We start from the raw sequence: 14745 nt of genomic DNA, 5'->3' as shown, positions 1-14745 counted from the left end.
TATGCTAGCCCTACTGTTGATTGGACCTTATGATTAGGCTTATGACGTCATTTTATTACTAAAGAAATGTTGCAAGCTAAATCATTTCAGCCACTTTTGGCACCCAACGATATGGATTGGGGCCGGATTGGGATTGAATGGATTGATGAAAAGCTCCGATATAGTGTACGAATATTGCGGAAAAACATTTGATATCCTCCCCATAATTTTCTTGAAGTGAATAACTTATTTATGGCTTAATGAAGCAAAGCTCCATTGTATTTTTAGGAGTGTAAGGGCCTCGTTTCACTCTATAATACCTTTTTTAAATAAGCTTACTGCGCTTTTTCCCATCCTCCATGTCCTCCATGCCCTTATGCCAATCCCAAATTCCTGGTGTACCTGTCTCACATTCCCCAGACTCGATTATGATTTACTGGTTTTAGCCGGGCTTTCCTGCTCCGAAGAACAGCATGACAACCCAGAAGAACCAATGCTGTTAGTGAAGTCTGACTAATGCGCTGCTCAACAACTAATAAAACAAAGTTTACCCACTGGTCATTTCAGGTTTTGACAACAGGGCAGCTCAAGCTCAGACATGGCATCCAGGAAGAGTATGGGAGTGGAAAGAGTGCTGGCTAAATTGCGAGCCTCCGTCGAGAAGGGGGAATACTATGAGGCCCACCAGATGTACAGGACACTCTACTTTAGGTAAGGATGCACTGTGCTCACCTTCGTTGTGGTGGTCTTACAATAACACCACACAAGTACCTTCTTATCTTGCTGTCAGTGTATCTAATTCCATCCAGCAGTGGTGACCCTCCTTTTTACCACCTCTGGCAGGTACGCCGGTATGGAGAAGTGGCAGGAACTCCGCACCTTGCTTCTGGACGGCGCCCGGCTGCTGCTGTCGAAGGGGCAGACGGAGAGCGGGGCTGACCTGGCCTCCCTCTACATTGACGTTCTGGCCAAGTCAATGGCCGACTGCGACCAGGAGACAGTGGCCAACATCGCCAGGTAGGTGGAGAGGGAAGGGAGAGGGGTTGTTCTGGGGGATGTGAGCTGACAGGAGGTCAGCTCACATCAGGAGGAGCACAGCAGGAGGTGTGCTTAGAGATGGCAGAGGGATGTTATAGTTATGGATGTGATATTGTTTGCCGTTTTTTGTGATGGACTTTGCAATTTGTATATTTTTTTTTCCTTTAAAACCCAGGATTACTAGCTTTTGCAGTCTTTCCTTACCTTCCTGACCTCTTGCCTACCCCCATCATTGTATCCTCCCCCTGACTCTTCTCTGATTCCTCCCTGACATTTCCCAACCCTTTGACCTCCATGACACGCCTCCCTGACCCCCCCCCCTCTCTCTCGTCAGTCTGTTCGGCGCGATCGACGCCAGCTCGGCGGACCGTCCGTCGTTCCTCGGCCGCGCTATCCGCTGGTCTCAGGAGGCAACGCCGTCGGGGAAGGGAGGCCACCCCGGACTGCACCAGGCCGTAGGCATGGTGCTCTGGAAAGGTGAGGGATATTGGGGAGGGGAGGGGCTCGGCTGTTTAAGGGCAGTTGGGTCAGGAATATTGAAGCTTAAACTCTGCATGTTTTTTAAAGATTTGCGTGTCATGAAGTTAGACTTGATTATTGGGTAGTTTTCCAGGAATGACTTCGAATTCCGATGCCAGCTGCACTGGTGCTTTTAGATCGTTATTATTTTTGAGAAGTTAAAGGGACTATCCCACCTTTAACATGGGGTTTGAGTTGAGATAGCCAAGTTTGCGGCGAGGTTCAGAAACCACTATCTATCTAGGTTGCAACCCCCGCGGCCTCTTGGTGTTGAAGAAATTCGTTCCCTTCATTTGAAAATGGGCCTTGTACAAGGCCCTATCTTCAACATGGAGCGACCGTTAGTGTGACGTCACCTCGTTTAGTCATTCTGATTTAAATGGGTTTGTTCGTTGAAAAATCGCTTAAAATTTGGTCTGAACTTTGTTGTGGTGCCTACAGAGTAAAAAGAATCAGCTTTATGACAGTAATGTGGCCTGGGGAAGGAGGTTATTTTGGGCTGTGACGTCACATATTTGAAAGTTTGTGTTTGGAATATGGGAAGCCTAAGATGTTGAATGAAAAATAAATGCCAGAACCGTCCTCCTGGTCATCCAATCTATAAAGTCGGGCACAATTTAACTGGTTTTAACAACATTTTAGAAGGTGGGATAGTCCCTTTAACTGCAGTGAAATTGTAAAAAAAAAAAAATCAGAAACTGTCGCACTGGGCACATCGACCATTATTTCATTAGCATCGTGGCAATGTCCTACAGATTATTCTCAGCATTTTTCCTTGTCCTGACTCCTGATACCCGTCATTTTTCCTTCCGGTCCTAAATCGGGTATCATCCCTCGACCCTCTCAACTGTTTCCCCCACAGAGGGTGCCCTAACCTCACCCCTGCCCCCACAGAGGGTGACCTAATACCACCCCTTCCCCCACAGAGGGTGCCCTAATACCACCCCTTCCCCCACAGATGGTGCCCTAATACCACCCCTTCCCCCACAGAGGGTGCCCTAATACCACCCCTTCCCCCACAGAGGGTGCCCTAATACCACCCCTTCCCCCACAGAGGGTGCCCTAATACCACCCCTTCCCCCACAGAGGGTGCCCTAATACCACCCCTTCCCCCACAGAGGGTGCCCTAATACCACCCCTTCCCCCACAGAGGGTGCCCTAATACCACCCCTTCCCCCACAGAGAGTGCCCTAACACCACCCCTTCCCCCACAGAGAGTGCCCTAACACCATCCCTGTCCCCGCAGAGGGTGCCCTAACACCACCCCCGTCCCCCACAGAGGGTGACCTGGTGGGCGCGCGCTACCACCTGCTGCGCTCGGACGACGGTCAGAGCTGCGCCCGGCTCCTGGTGGACCTGCACCTCCAGCGGGGGGCAGCCGACGAGATCGACCTCTTCATCACACAGGCCGTCCTGCAGTGAGTAACGAGAGACGCGGAGGTCGGCGATCCGCCCGGTGTTTGTCACAAGTCTTGTCAGTGTTTTAGTGTTACTGTTGAGTGTTTCTGATGAGAGTTGAATAGGTGGAAGCACAGATAACTGTAGTACTAATGTTATCTGTGGTGGAAGTTATGTTAGGCAAAGGGTAGCTTTGGGAATAAGACAGAGGAGCGTATGGTTATTGTGTGTTAGTGTTCTCTGTTTAAGTTTTTTGTTGCTTGGTTTTCGATGATATATTTGATATCGGTCCCTTTTTAGTGACTTGGACTCTTTTCACACCAAGCTCAACGTACGCAACTCTCCACCTAAAGATACAAGCCTCTTTATGCTGTGGGCTTGACACCCCACCGTACAATCACTTGAGTTTTGACTTATACATACTCTGACACAATCTTCCGACACTTATAAGACCTGACGCTTATCAAATCCCCTAAAAACCAGTGGCAGCGCCGATGACCACTGTAGTTCGGGCGCCCCCCCCCCCCCGTGGCACATGGAGCTAAAACCGTCTCTCCCTCCCGCAGGTATCTGGCACTGAAGAACGTCTCTGCGGCCGCCGCCTGTTTCTCGGGTTATGTGGCCGCCCACCCGCTGGTGGAGGCGAGCACGGCGCCCTTCTCACTGCCACTATTCAACTTTGACTTCTTCCTGCTGAAGGCGGCCGAGAGGTGGGGAAAAGGACAATTGATAGCGGTGATTCGTGATGATTGGTTTCGATAGTTGCTTGTTGGACGTTGGTGACGATTTTGTATAATTTGGGTGAACTATGGGGAAGTTGAACTTAGAGGTCGTTTTCAATTCCGCTTCTTTGCGGTAGCGTGAATTTTACAAATGCACTTTTAAGTGGGCGTTAACGTTGTGTGATGTAATCGACTTTTTGTGGTCATTTCCTATGACGTGCCTGCACTCGGGAAGATTGTAAATTGTTATAGTTCGTTTTTCTTAAGTTTGCCCCTCACTGTAAACGTCTCTTTGAACACAGCACGAGAATTGCTAGCTGAATTACTGAGAAAACTGGTTGGCGCACACTGATTTGACCAGATTTCACAGACGATCAATTTCATCAAATTTATTTACCTACTATTTCACAGTCTCGTAGCTCATATTTACCAATACCTATAGCCCCACAGGGATAGACGACTTCTCAGGAATTATGTCTGAACTAATAAATAAATTGCACGGCGCTTAACATAACGCTGAATCGTCGGTGTTCAAAACTTATTTTTGAAAATATTATTCATATCTACAATACAATGTGCGCTCACCAGTTTTCTCAGTAATTCAGCTAGCAATTCTCGTGCTGTGTTCAAAGAGACGTTTACAGTGAGGGGCAAACTTAAGAAAAACGAACTATATCCCGTATGTTACTGTAATTTCCGTGTACTTTTTGCCTTTGGCTGGCGACTTACTGAACGAATACTTGTGATATCTTCGAATCAGTGTTCAATGCTCCTGTGAAGTCCGTCATTTGAATGCACCATTCACAGCGATTCAAACACACACACAGCTTCCCCCTCTGCGACTCTGCCCCAGTCTGATGCCGTTCTCTCTCTGTCCCGCAGTGGATCGGCGCCCCAGTTCCGCACCCTGTGTGAGATCTACCGGCCCAGTCTGGAGCGGGACCCCACCTACGCCAAGCTGCTGGCGAGGATCGGGCTGGTACTGTTCGACATCCAGCCCCCGCAGCGACAGCAGGGCATGCTAGGTACGGAATTACTGGTGTGGAGTGTGTAAGAGTAAGGGGTTTGGGGACAGCAGGGCATGCTAGATAGGACCCGGCGGGAAAGAAGGGAGGGATGGTGTAGGGTGGGAGGTGGCATGGATACATTCCGGACCATATTCTGGGTAGTTGGGATGGGACAGTGAATGAACGGTAAGTAAGTAACGTTGGAGTGATGTTGAAGCTCAGACGTATTTGGGTTTAGAAAGGTATTTTTCTTGCACCGATTCGTTTTATCTCTGCTCCCACCTGCATTTTATTTCCATAGGTATTAGTATCTGTCTGTCCATGGTACTTTCTCTAATTAGTAAATAGCTTGGCCTACTTACTGCCCTCGGATCGGGTAAAAATAAAATTAACTCATATTTACATCACGGAGCTTAATTTGGCGACTCCCCTCCCCTTATAGCAAATCTGAGCCAGTGTAGCATTGTGTCGCTACATATCCTCCGTCCTCGTGTAGTCTGATCCAGTCTAGCTCTGAGTCTATTTTCCCCTCCCCAGGTAATGTGATCCAGTCTAGCACTGAGTCTATTTTCTCCCTCCCCAGGTAATGTGATCCAGTCTAGCACTGAGTCTATTTTCCCCTCCCCAGGTAACCTGATCCAGTCTCTGATGTCTGGCCTGGACGGTGGCGAGGATTCCGACTCTGATGGTGACACCGCCTCCGGCACATCCACAAAGTCTCCCGTACCCAAGGTAGCCAAAATGGACACCGGGGAGCTGGACTGACTATATGACTGAGTATCGACGACGCTGCGACCGGTACAGCCGAGAAGGCTGCATCTTCTTTTCCTCTGACTATATGATTGAGTCTCACCATCGCTGGGACACAAAGAGGACAGAAGACTAGGGTTTGGAGGTCTCCGGTAAGATGTCAAAGCCTAGCGTGTCGAAGACTGGGGCGTCGAAGCTGCCAGCATGTCCATGTTTCGTCGAAGCTGGCCAGCATGTGGTAAAGACGCTCAGGTGGGTTTCCCTGTCTCGATCCGGATGACGCCTTGGTGTCAGATCCGGAGGCCCACTGAATGTGGGATGGGCGTTGCGAGTGAGGCGTAAAAAGCTGGCGGAATGGGATGGGGGGGGGGGGGTTAGAGTGGTTAAAAAGTGTTACATACGCGTGCTCGAGTTCGATTGAAAAGTATGCCAGTCTTTAGATCCGGGCTTGATCTATTTGCATTAAGCTCTAAGTCTCGAGATCCAAAGCCCTAGCTTTTGGTCTGGAGGCCGTGGTGTTAAAGTCATCTCGAGGTTTTGGTCTTGAGATCTCGTCCTAGATAACGTCCGATGCCAGGGCTCGGGATCTAGAGATAATTGTTTCGAGACCCACCGTAAGGGAACCCGACCTCGAGCGATCTAAACACGGCCTTAGAAACGGCCGGCGTTTGATTCGGAGAACAGTACGCGAAGGCCTGTGTGCAGTAGTGCTGGGCACGAAACTTCGCGCTGGACGCTGAAACTGGAATGTTTGAAGGCGAATGAAAGGGATGCAAGACGTGCAGCTGCTGGAGGACTTTGCCAGTTGATGTGTCAACGGACAGGGCAGTTGTCTGGCAGTTGGACGTTATGGCAACGGGTACGAACGGTGACTTGGCGGACATTTGTCGGAGTCAGGCGACTCAGACATGTGACAGATGACAATACTTGTGTGACAGTGGTGCCAGCTAGCGGACAGTTTTGTAACTTTCACTCTGAGTGCTGTCGGCTAGTAGCGTCTTCAGCGGCGACTCGTGATTCAGTGGCACTTCTTACAAGGTCTGACGAAACCCAGGCAGCGATGACAATAAATAGAGCAGTTCACTTCCTTTATATCCTTGCAACTAGCTACTGCGGATATATTACACTTTTGTAAGTAAGGGATGTTTGATGTATTTTATGCAACATCAAATCTGAATGAATTGAATGCCCAAATCTAGCAGCAGGGCTTACAATGGTGCTCCATCTCTCTGGTGTCTGGACCCTCTAACTTATGTGATTTCGAAATGCGCAGTTATCGATTTGCTTCAGCGCGTATTTTCTGTCCTCTAAAAAAGTAAGTTCTTCGATGGTGATGTATTAAACTTTGAAATGCATTCCTTCATTTCAATCGGGCTCTGTTTACCTTGGTACTTATGGGATTATGTAAACATCGGTGCTCAATTTCATGCAAACTATAACCTTCACAGAGTGCGTAAGACTATGCCAGCTTAGCTGCAATGCACTGAATACCTTCGCTGTACTGAGGTGTGCAGTGAATGCCGGCCTCGTTTCGGCCCGCAATGCCCGACACCTGGGTTTGTTTGGTGGAACGGTTGCCGGGCTCCCCAGGCCGATATCAGATTCGCGCTGTCCGTGGCAGCGAGGCCCGCACCGGGCCTATTTGCTGTGATTGACAATAGGTGGCAGGACGGTCGAACGTGTTTTTGGGTTGTAAGCGGCCACCGTTCCGCGAAGCATAGGAACGGCGTTTGTTTTTTTTTGTCATCTATTGAATAAATCAAATGTTTTGAGGTGACTTATTTTTATTTGAATGTGAGGATTCTACGTCGGTAGATGTGAAATTCACGAATTGTCGATTGTGATTGGTGTAGTGCTGTATGCTGGAGTGTAGTTCGCGGGTTTTTCTCCACATACAGGATATACTGTGATGAGCCACTCTCCAACTTGTATTATTCACCAAACATATACACTCGCAGCAGTTTATACAGCTTAGCACGCGAATGAGCCCGGAGCTAATTTACCACGCTCCATCACATTTATTGCACTTCACCCAGCAGCTATCTATTGTGTGACAGCGCTGTCAAAAGCAATGACAAACAACCCTTTATGTCGATATGTTTGCGAACACTTACGCCCAGCATTGAGCGGAGCGGGAATGGGTAAGCTTTGGGGCATTGAATAGGCACGGTTTTTCAGTAATGCTCATTGCCTGAGTCGGTTGTTATTGAACTGGCTAACATTACTCCTATACTAGCTGTGTTCAAATGGTTATCGCAGCTTAGTTCTTGCGAGTAAGGCACTTTTGGTTAGAAGGCTGCTTACGAATCTGGAATGTCTACGATTGCTTGCAGTTTGAAGCGTGGTGACTGGTGAGTGGATGTGTGTAGTGTCGAGTCCTCCCGTGTGCTTCCGTCCAGTTCCACGTCCTTCAAACTCACTGTTTAGCCACCACCATGATATTAAAATAAGAACAAACGGCGATAACGTTACATAACAGACTCCAGCCCAGTGAGCTGGTTCGGCGTCTACCAGCCTCGGCAGCCGCTCCTCTGCTCTCGTGGCCGGTGTCAGACTGAGCGCCGCCGGCGCCGCACGACCCGTCAACGGTCAGCGCCGCCCAGTCACGCGGGCGGGGCTGCGTCATAACGTACAGTACGTCGTGAGCCGTCAGGCTTAGACCGAACTACGACGCTAGCGCGTCACACAATACTACGCACAACACTACAATGTGCGATCTGAGTAATCACTTCCCACTTCCCAGTTAACTGATATTGAGGCGATTAGATGAATGCTAACGAAAATACACTCCTTGCTGTTCACACTTTCTAACTTATTGTGCGGTATGCAATGTTTACAGCTGAACCCATTGATCAATGCTCACTACCTACCGATTTTTTCCAACTATGTCATTGATGTTGCTTGTTTGTTAGTTAGTTTGTTTGTGTGTGTGTGTGTTTTTTTTTTTGCTGTGCTGTGATGGCTACCTCATCCACACGTACCGACTGTTACCTCAGCTGCTCCTGGATACGAGCAACATCGCCGGCCAGCTTCATGCTCGGGCTTTGTTCGCTTTACATTTCCAGTGACAGCACACTACATCAACCGAATAAAAACGTGCTGAGTATTCATCGTCATGGATGCCTACAGCATTCATTTGACTTTTTGATTCTCTGAAAATGAATCATTCGTGAGATCTATTGAGGGTGAGGTGTCCCTTCAGCTATACTCTACCCAGCTCCCCTGTTGGATGTTCCTCTGCCACAGATTCCTTTTGGACTGTTCCTCTGATATTGTTTTGGTTGAAAGCCGTTCAACTTCCAGGTCCTTACACTCTACCTCAGACGACGGCAGGTGCCTTGAACAGTTTCAGCGGGTCAGCGTTCTTGTACTTGCCCTCCACCCTCAGGTTGTCCCCAGCGTTCCTGCCTCTCCCTCCATCCTTGACCCCTCCCGCTGTGGGTCCCTCGGTCGCCTGGGGGTTCCCCGCCCCCGTGTCGGCCGTGGTCCCCACTCCTCCATCGGCTGACTGCACCGCGCGTCTCCCGTACTTGGCCACGCGTCTCTGCGACTCGCTGAGACCTTGTTCGTCGACCAGCGAGGCTCCACCGGCACTGCGAGCGCCTCGCTCGAAGTTGATCGGCGTGTAGCGGTCAGCGTACTCGGTGACCCGCCCGAGCTCTCCCTCCGGTCTCACCGTGTCGGTGGCTCGGCGGCGAGGAGGTCGATCAGCGGCGTGACCCCGGTACCTGTCCGACGCCTCGCTGGGGCCGTTCAGGTCCCCCTCCAGTCGGAGGTGGTCGGGAGCCGGCGCACGGTCACTGCGCTGACCCGCCCTCCCGCGGAACTTGTCCTTGATCTCAGACACGCCCTGCATCTGACCTTCCTGGCGGAGGTTGGCGCCCATCGTGAAGCGTTCTGGAACGCCGGCCGCGTGACCCTGGTATCGGTCCTGGACTTCCGAGTTGCCGTCAACGCCTCCCTGGGGCTTGAGGTTTGGTTGCATGGTGTATTTGTCAGGTTTCTTTGCGTTGTGACTGTGATATCTGTCACGAACTTCTGAGTTTCCGTCAACTCCACCTTGGGTTTTGAGATTCCCCTGCATCGTATACTTGTCCGGTTTCTTAGTGTCATGTCCTTGATATCGGTCGTGAACTTCGGAATTTCCGTCCACGCCACCTTGCGTTTTCAGGTTTCCCTGCATTGTGTACTTGTCCGGCTTTTTGGTGTTGTGCCCTTGATATTTGTCGTGAACCTCAGAGTTGCCGTCAACGCCTCCTTGAGTCTTAAGGTTTCCTTGCATTGTATATTTGTCCGGTTTCTTCGTATTGTGTCCTTGGTATCTGTCGTGGACTTCAGATTTTCCATCAACGCCTCCTTGCGTTTTCAGATTGCCTTGCATCGTATATTTGTCAGGTTTCTTAGTGTCATGTCCCTGATATCGGTCGTGGACTTCTGAATAGCCATCAACTCCTCCTTGAGGTTTTAGATTCCCTTGCATCGTATATTTGTCCGGTTTCTTCGTGTTATGTCCTTGATACCTGTCGTGAACCTCAGAGTTGCCGTCAACGCCGCCTTGGGTTTTGAGGTTTCCTTGCATTGTATACTTGTCAGGTTTCTTCGTATTATGACCTTGGTATCGGTCATGGACTTCTGAGGAGCCATCTACCCCTCCTTGAGGCTTCAAGTTCCCCTGCATGGTGTATTTGTCAGGTTTCTTAGTGTCATGTCCTTGATATCGGTCGTGAACTTCGGAATTTCCGTCCACGCCACCTTGGGTCTTCAGGTTTCCTTGCATTGTATACTTGTCAGGTTTCTTCGTATTATGACCTTGGTATCGGTCATGGACTTCTGAGGAGCCATCTACCCCTCCTTGAGGCTTCAAGTTCCCCTGCATGGTGTATTTGTCAGGTTTCTTAGTGTCATATCCTTGGTATCTGTCATGGACTTCTGAATAGCCATCAACCCCTCCTTGGGGCTTCAAGTTCCCCTGCATCGTATATTTGTTCGGTTTCTTCGTATTGTGTCCTTGATATCTATCATGAACTTCGGAATTGCCGTCAACACCTCCTTGGGTTTTGAGATTCCCTTGCATTGTATATTTGTCCGGTTTCTTCGTATTGTGGCCCTGGTATCTGTCATGAACTTCGGAGTTTCCATCCACGCCACCTTGAGTTTTGAGATTTCCTTGCATTGTATACTTGTCCGGCTTTTTGGTGTTGTGCCCTTGGTATCTGTCGTGGACTTCTGAATATCCGTCGACCCCTCCTTGAGGCTTCAAGTTCCCCTGCATGGTGTATTTGTCGGGTTTCTTAGTGTCATGTCCTTGATATCTGTCGCGAACTTCTGAATTGCCATCAACTCCTCCTTGGGTCTTTAGATTGCCTTGCATCGTGTACCTATCTGGCTTCTTTGTATCATGTCCTTGATATCTATCGTGAACTTCGGAATTCCCATCAACCCCTCCTTGCGCCTTCAGATTCCCTTGCATGGTGTACCTATCTGGTTTCTTAGTATCATGTCCTTGGTACCTGTCTTGAACTTCAGAGTTACCATCTATTCCTCCTTGAGCCTTGAGGTTTCCCTGCATTGTATATCTATCTGGCTTCTTTGTATCATGTCCTTGGTACCTATCGCGAACCTCTGAATTGCCATCAACACCTCCTTGGGTCTGAAGATTCCCCTGCATGGTGTACCTATCGGGTTTCTTAGTGTCGTGTCCTTGATACCTCTCATGAACCTCGGTCTCTCCCTCCACGCCGCCTTGCGGTTTCAGATTTCCCTGCATCGTATACCTATCCGGTCTCTTGGCGTCGTGTCCCAGGTAGCTCCCCCTGACCTCGGACGTTCCATCTACGCCTCCCTGGGGCTGCAGGCTGCCCTGCATGGTGTACCGGTCGGGCGCGGCGGCGCTGTGGCCCTGGTAGTTATCGAGGAACTCGGTGGTGGCTCCCAGGTCTCCCTCGGGTCGCAGGCTGCCCTGCATGGTGTACCGGTCGGGTACCGGTGTCGTGTACCCCTGGTACCGATCGTGCGCCTCGCTGGTGCCGTCCACGCCTCCGCCCACGGTCAGGTTGTTGGGCATCGTGTACCTGCGAGCAGCAGAGGCCATAACGAGGTGTCAGCGGGACGCCGGATATTTTATAGTTGCCTCGATTATTGAATGAATAAGTCGTGTAAGTGATATGTCAATTTAATGAAAACTAATTACCGTGATACAAACAATTTCTTTCGTTAGTTGAATTTAGTTAATCAGTGCGTCTCGTATGAGCCATTCGCATCCACCATCTCGGTGTCTTGCCTGGCTGACATTGCTTTTTTCAGTAAGACAACAAGACAAATTTTAACGTTACTAGAGCACATTGGGCAGGTCACTACATAAATGCATAAGCAGACAACGACTTGCAACACACTGTTAGTGCGTGACAGAATTGACGAGACATGCATAAGCAGTTGTTGTACGATATGTTGAATAGTTAGTAATAGGTAATAGGTATCGTAAAGCATGTCAGTAGGTACGAACGGTAGCGTAGCGTTGTTTATGTTTTTCTTTGCAATGCATTAGGCTAATTAAGCATGGGGCTGGCTACATTTCAATAGGATCAACATGTTGATTCTCGGTATTACCTGGTAACGAATAGGCTAACTCTGGAGAAAATGCGCTAGCTCCAGCGAACATGCGCGAAAATTCATTTGTTGTAACTAGCTGAAGTCCTTCAAAGTTTGAAGGCTGCCCCGAGTCCCCGACGATTTACATTGGCCACATTTACCTCTCTGGCGCCTGGTATTGATAATTGGCGTACTGCTCGGCTACTTCAGAAGTATCGTACATGTTTCCACCGGGTCGGTCATCTCCGGTCGAGTAAGGGTCCTGGGCACTCGAGCCGTACCCTGTGCCGACCGAGACGGGTCACTGAAGGTCGCTGGGGGTCTTTGGAGGTCGTGAGAGGTCATTGTGGGTGTGGCAGGTCACTGGATGTCGTGAAAGGTCACTGGAGGTCATTGCAGGTGGTGAGAGGTCACTGTAGGTCGAAGCAGGTCACTAGCATGTCGTGTGGGAGGTCATTGCATGTCTTTGGATGCCATTACAGGTTTTGGGAGGTCACTACAGGTTTTGGTAGGTCACCACAAGTCGTGGGAGGAGGTCACTGGAGATCATTGGAGGTCACAGAAGGTATTTGTATTCGTTGTGGGAGGTCACGAAAGAGCAAGGAATGTGGCTATGATTGTGATGTGGTGGATGAAAACGTAAGGCAAAATTTGCGGCGTGGTAGATATTTGAGGGAAGCTTTTCTGCGGAATAAGGCTCACATAATGGTAAGCGTTTCAAAACATGCAATGTGGGCATTGCAGGGCATTTTTTATGCAAGCGATTGTTGCGTGCTGTTCCATTTATTTGGTATCTTGTTGGATAAGTGAACAGTAGGTACTTATCAAGTGATTTAGCTACATGTTACCAATGACTGTGTTAGGACGGCATCGTGTTACATACGGATGTCTCTACGTTACATACGGATAGCTACAGTACCATACGGATTACGGACAGCTCCATCTCTACCGTACCTGCGTACAAGTTTGGGTCGCCAGCTCCGTACTCTGGATACGTGTTGTACGCGGTACCGCCGCCGTACGGGTCGAGTCCAGTACCCCCTCCGAGGCCGGAGTACCCGCTGTACCCGGTACCGTAGTCGTACCCCGTAGGAAACGCATACGGGTCTCTGCCGGCCAGAACAGAACCTCAGCTGCCACGGGGTTCCCAATGAGGCTCCGACTGTTATGGGCTTACTAAGGGCTTCTTACTGGGACCACTTTTTTGCTTCTTTGCGCATGATAGGTGAGTCAGTCTGGGCAAGTCAATTTTTGTCACCGCAGCAGGCAGATTTAATAGCAGACGGACAAGAGACATGTTTTAGTCTTTTTGATAATGCGTCACTGCAATGGCCTTACTTAGTCACTTGTCACTGGCTCATGGGTTATTTTATCCTGGAATATAGTCAATGGGTTGTACCAAATCGTTACGTCTCCTGGATAACATGCACTTAACCCTCGCCCGTATAGGGGGGGGGGGGGTCGAACGGACCCCCCCATGGTTTTTCGCGAATAACTCGCGTAAAAAGCGGCCGATCGCAACGAAACTTTCAGTACCCTCGCGTTAATCAATTTCACACCTACCCTGAAAATTTCATGACCCTGACCCAAATGACCTTTAACCTGTGACCTCCTTTTCGAGACCATGTTTGGCTGGAATCGCGATTCCGCGTACGTCGGCTCGCATTAGCCGCGCGTTTGCAGTCTTTTCGTGGTTTCAAGCGTTCAAACATGTGATGTGATGTTGCCCCCATGCATTAGGGTGGGTGTCAAGGTCACCTGAAGGTCAGGTCAGGTCATTGACCTTTGATGACCTCGGTTCACTTTTTCGAGTTTTACATGTTTCTAGGCCAGTTTTTTAGCTGAATTCGAATTTAGCAACCATATGAACATTTACGAAGTAGTTTTGGTGCCTTCGTAACATGTTACGAAGCTGTCAGAGGCGGTTGCCACCTACTACGAATACCCTTACTGGTTGACCTGACCTGACCTGACCCGACCTGGCCTAAATACATGAAGACATCATCTGTGATCAAAACTAACATGATATTCGTGATCAGCACCCCGAAAAACCCCAAAGCAGCCACACTTCACGACGTTCTAACAGGTCCCGATTTTCCCGCCTTTGGGGTCATTGACCTGACCTGCAAGGTCAACCAATGACCTAGGACCTTTAAATTGGGTATCATCGGCTTCCTCTCGTCACGGGCAACACGCTCGTTTTTCCGCGAAGCTCTAGCTCGATCAGGGGCGAAACGGCAAGGGGGGGGGGTCCAACGGACCCCCCCCCCCTTATACGTTCGCGGCTGGAAAAACACCAATACGGGCGAGGGTTAACCGTCACAGTATATACATACAAAATTTTAGCAACCCTTCAAATCGGCAGAAAATAGAATATGTTTGCTCTGAGTTAGTGAAGCTTGGAAGTCAGCATGCAATTTATGGCCCAATTGACTAACTAAAAGTACATAGCTCTGCCTTGCTCGTCTTGTCCTGCACCACTTGCCTCTCTCCTTTGCGAAATCAGGGGTGCAGATAGAGTGCCAGGGGACGTTAAGTACTAAATAAACATCTCTTCTATCACAAAACGGATACGCTTCATGCCATTAATGGTATTTTTTTCTTTATTGGTGTCATGTGCAATGCCTATCACGATCCACAAACGCCTATGTCACTATTTTTGCACTGCTTTGCGCCGCGCTTCGCTGATCAATCGCCAATGCGTATAAGACGTAGGTATACATTACACATTCCGGCGTTGTACC

The 14745-nt window shown here is 49.4% G+C and overlaps 2 protein-coding genes across 4 annotated transcripts; one reads left to right on the top strand and one right to left on the bottom strand.

Moving 5' to 3' along the window:
• The first annotated feature begins 94 nt into the window (after positions 1-94).
• LOC122384605 (Golgi to ER traffic protein 4 homolog) lies at positions 95-7098 on the top strand. Of its 3 annotated transcripts, none has more exons than XM_043372171.1 (8): positions 95-165; positions 547-690; positions 823-996; positions 1352-1494; positions 2816-2954; positions 3501-3644; positions 4539-4681; positions 5292-7098. In XM_043372171.1, exons 2-8 carry the CDS (start codon positions 578-580, stop codon positions 5426-5428), a joined length of 993 nt encoding a protein of 330 aa, XP_043228106.1. In that variant the 5' UTR covers positions 95-165; positions 547-577; the 3' UTR covers positions 5429-7098. The 3 variants fall into 3 exon arrangements, with proteins under 3 accessions (XP_043228106.1, XP_043228107.1, XP_043228108.1); XM_043372172.1 differs by having other exon boundaries at positions 134-151; positions 545-690; XM_043372173.1 differs by having other exon boundaries at positions 163-216.
• A 1036-nt stretch (positions 7099-8134) lies between these two features.
• Positions 8135-12274, bottom strand: LOC122384604 (RNA-binding motif protein, X-linked-like-3). Its single transcript, XM_043372170.1, has 2 exons — positions 12163-12274; positions 8135-11484 (listed from the first exon to the last, which is right to left on the bottom strand). Exons 1-2 carry the CDS (start codon positions 12222-12224, stop codon positions 8733-8735), a joined length of 2814 nt encoding a protein of 937 aa, XP_043228105.1. The 5' UTR covers positions 12225-12274; the 3' UTR covers positions 8135-8732.
• Positions 12275-14745: the final 2471 nt, after the last annotated feature.

The sequence above is a fragment of the Amphibalanus amphitrite genome, unplaced genomic scaffold (assembly GCF_019059575.1).
Source record: "Amphibalanus amphitrite isolate SeventyFive unplaced genomic scaffold, NRLGWU_Aamphi_draft 000194F_arrow, whole genome shotgun sequence".
Classification (NCBI taxonomy): Eukaryota; Metazoa; Arthropoda; class Thecostraca; order Balanomorpha; family Balanidae; genus Amphibalanus; species Amphibalanus amphitrite.
This window is presented reverse-complemented; position numbering and strand designations above follow the sequence as displayed.

What these genes read in the sequence shown, in the direction of transcription:
- LOC122384604 (XM_043372170.1), bottom strand. Translation starts at nt 12,224, where the DNA reads ATGTACGATACTTCTGAAGTAGCCGAGCAGTACGCCAATTATCAATAC. An exon ending in CAATACCAGGCGCCAGAGAG is followed by an intron (nt 11,485 to 12,162) that starts GTAAATGTGGCC and finishes TGCTGCTCGCAG; the next exon opens with GTACACGATGCCCAACAACC.
- LOC122384605 (XM_043372171.1), top strand. Translation starts at nt 578, where the DNA reads ATGGCATCCAGGAAGAGTATGGGAGTGGAAAGAGTGCTGGCTAAATTG. An exon ending in ATCACACAGGCCGTCCTGCA is followed by an intron (nt 2,955 to 3,500) that starts GTGAGTAACGAG and finishes TCCCTCCCGCAG; the next exon opens with GTATCTGGCACTGAAGAACG. An exon ending in GCGACAGCAGGGCATGCTAG is followed by an intron (nt 4,682 to 5,291) that starts GTACGGAATTAC and finishes TCCCCTCCCCAG; the next exon opens with GTAACCTGATCCAGTCTCTG.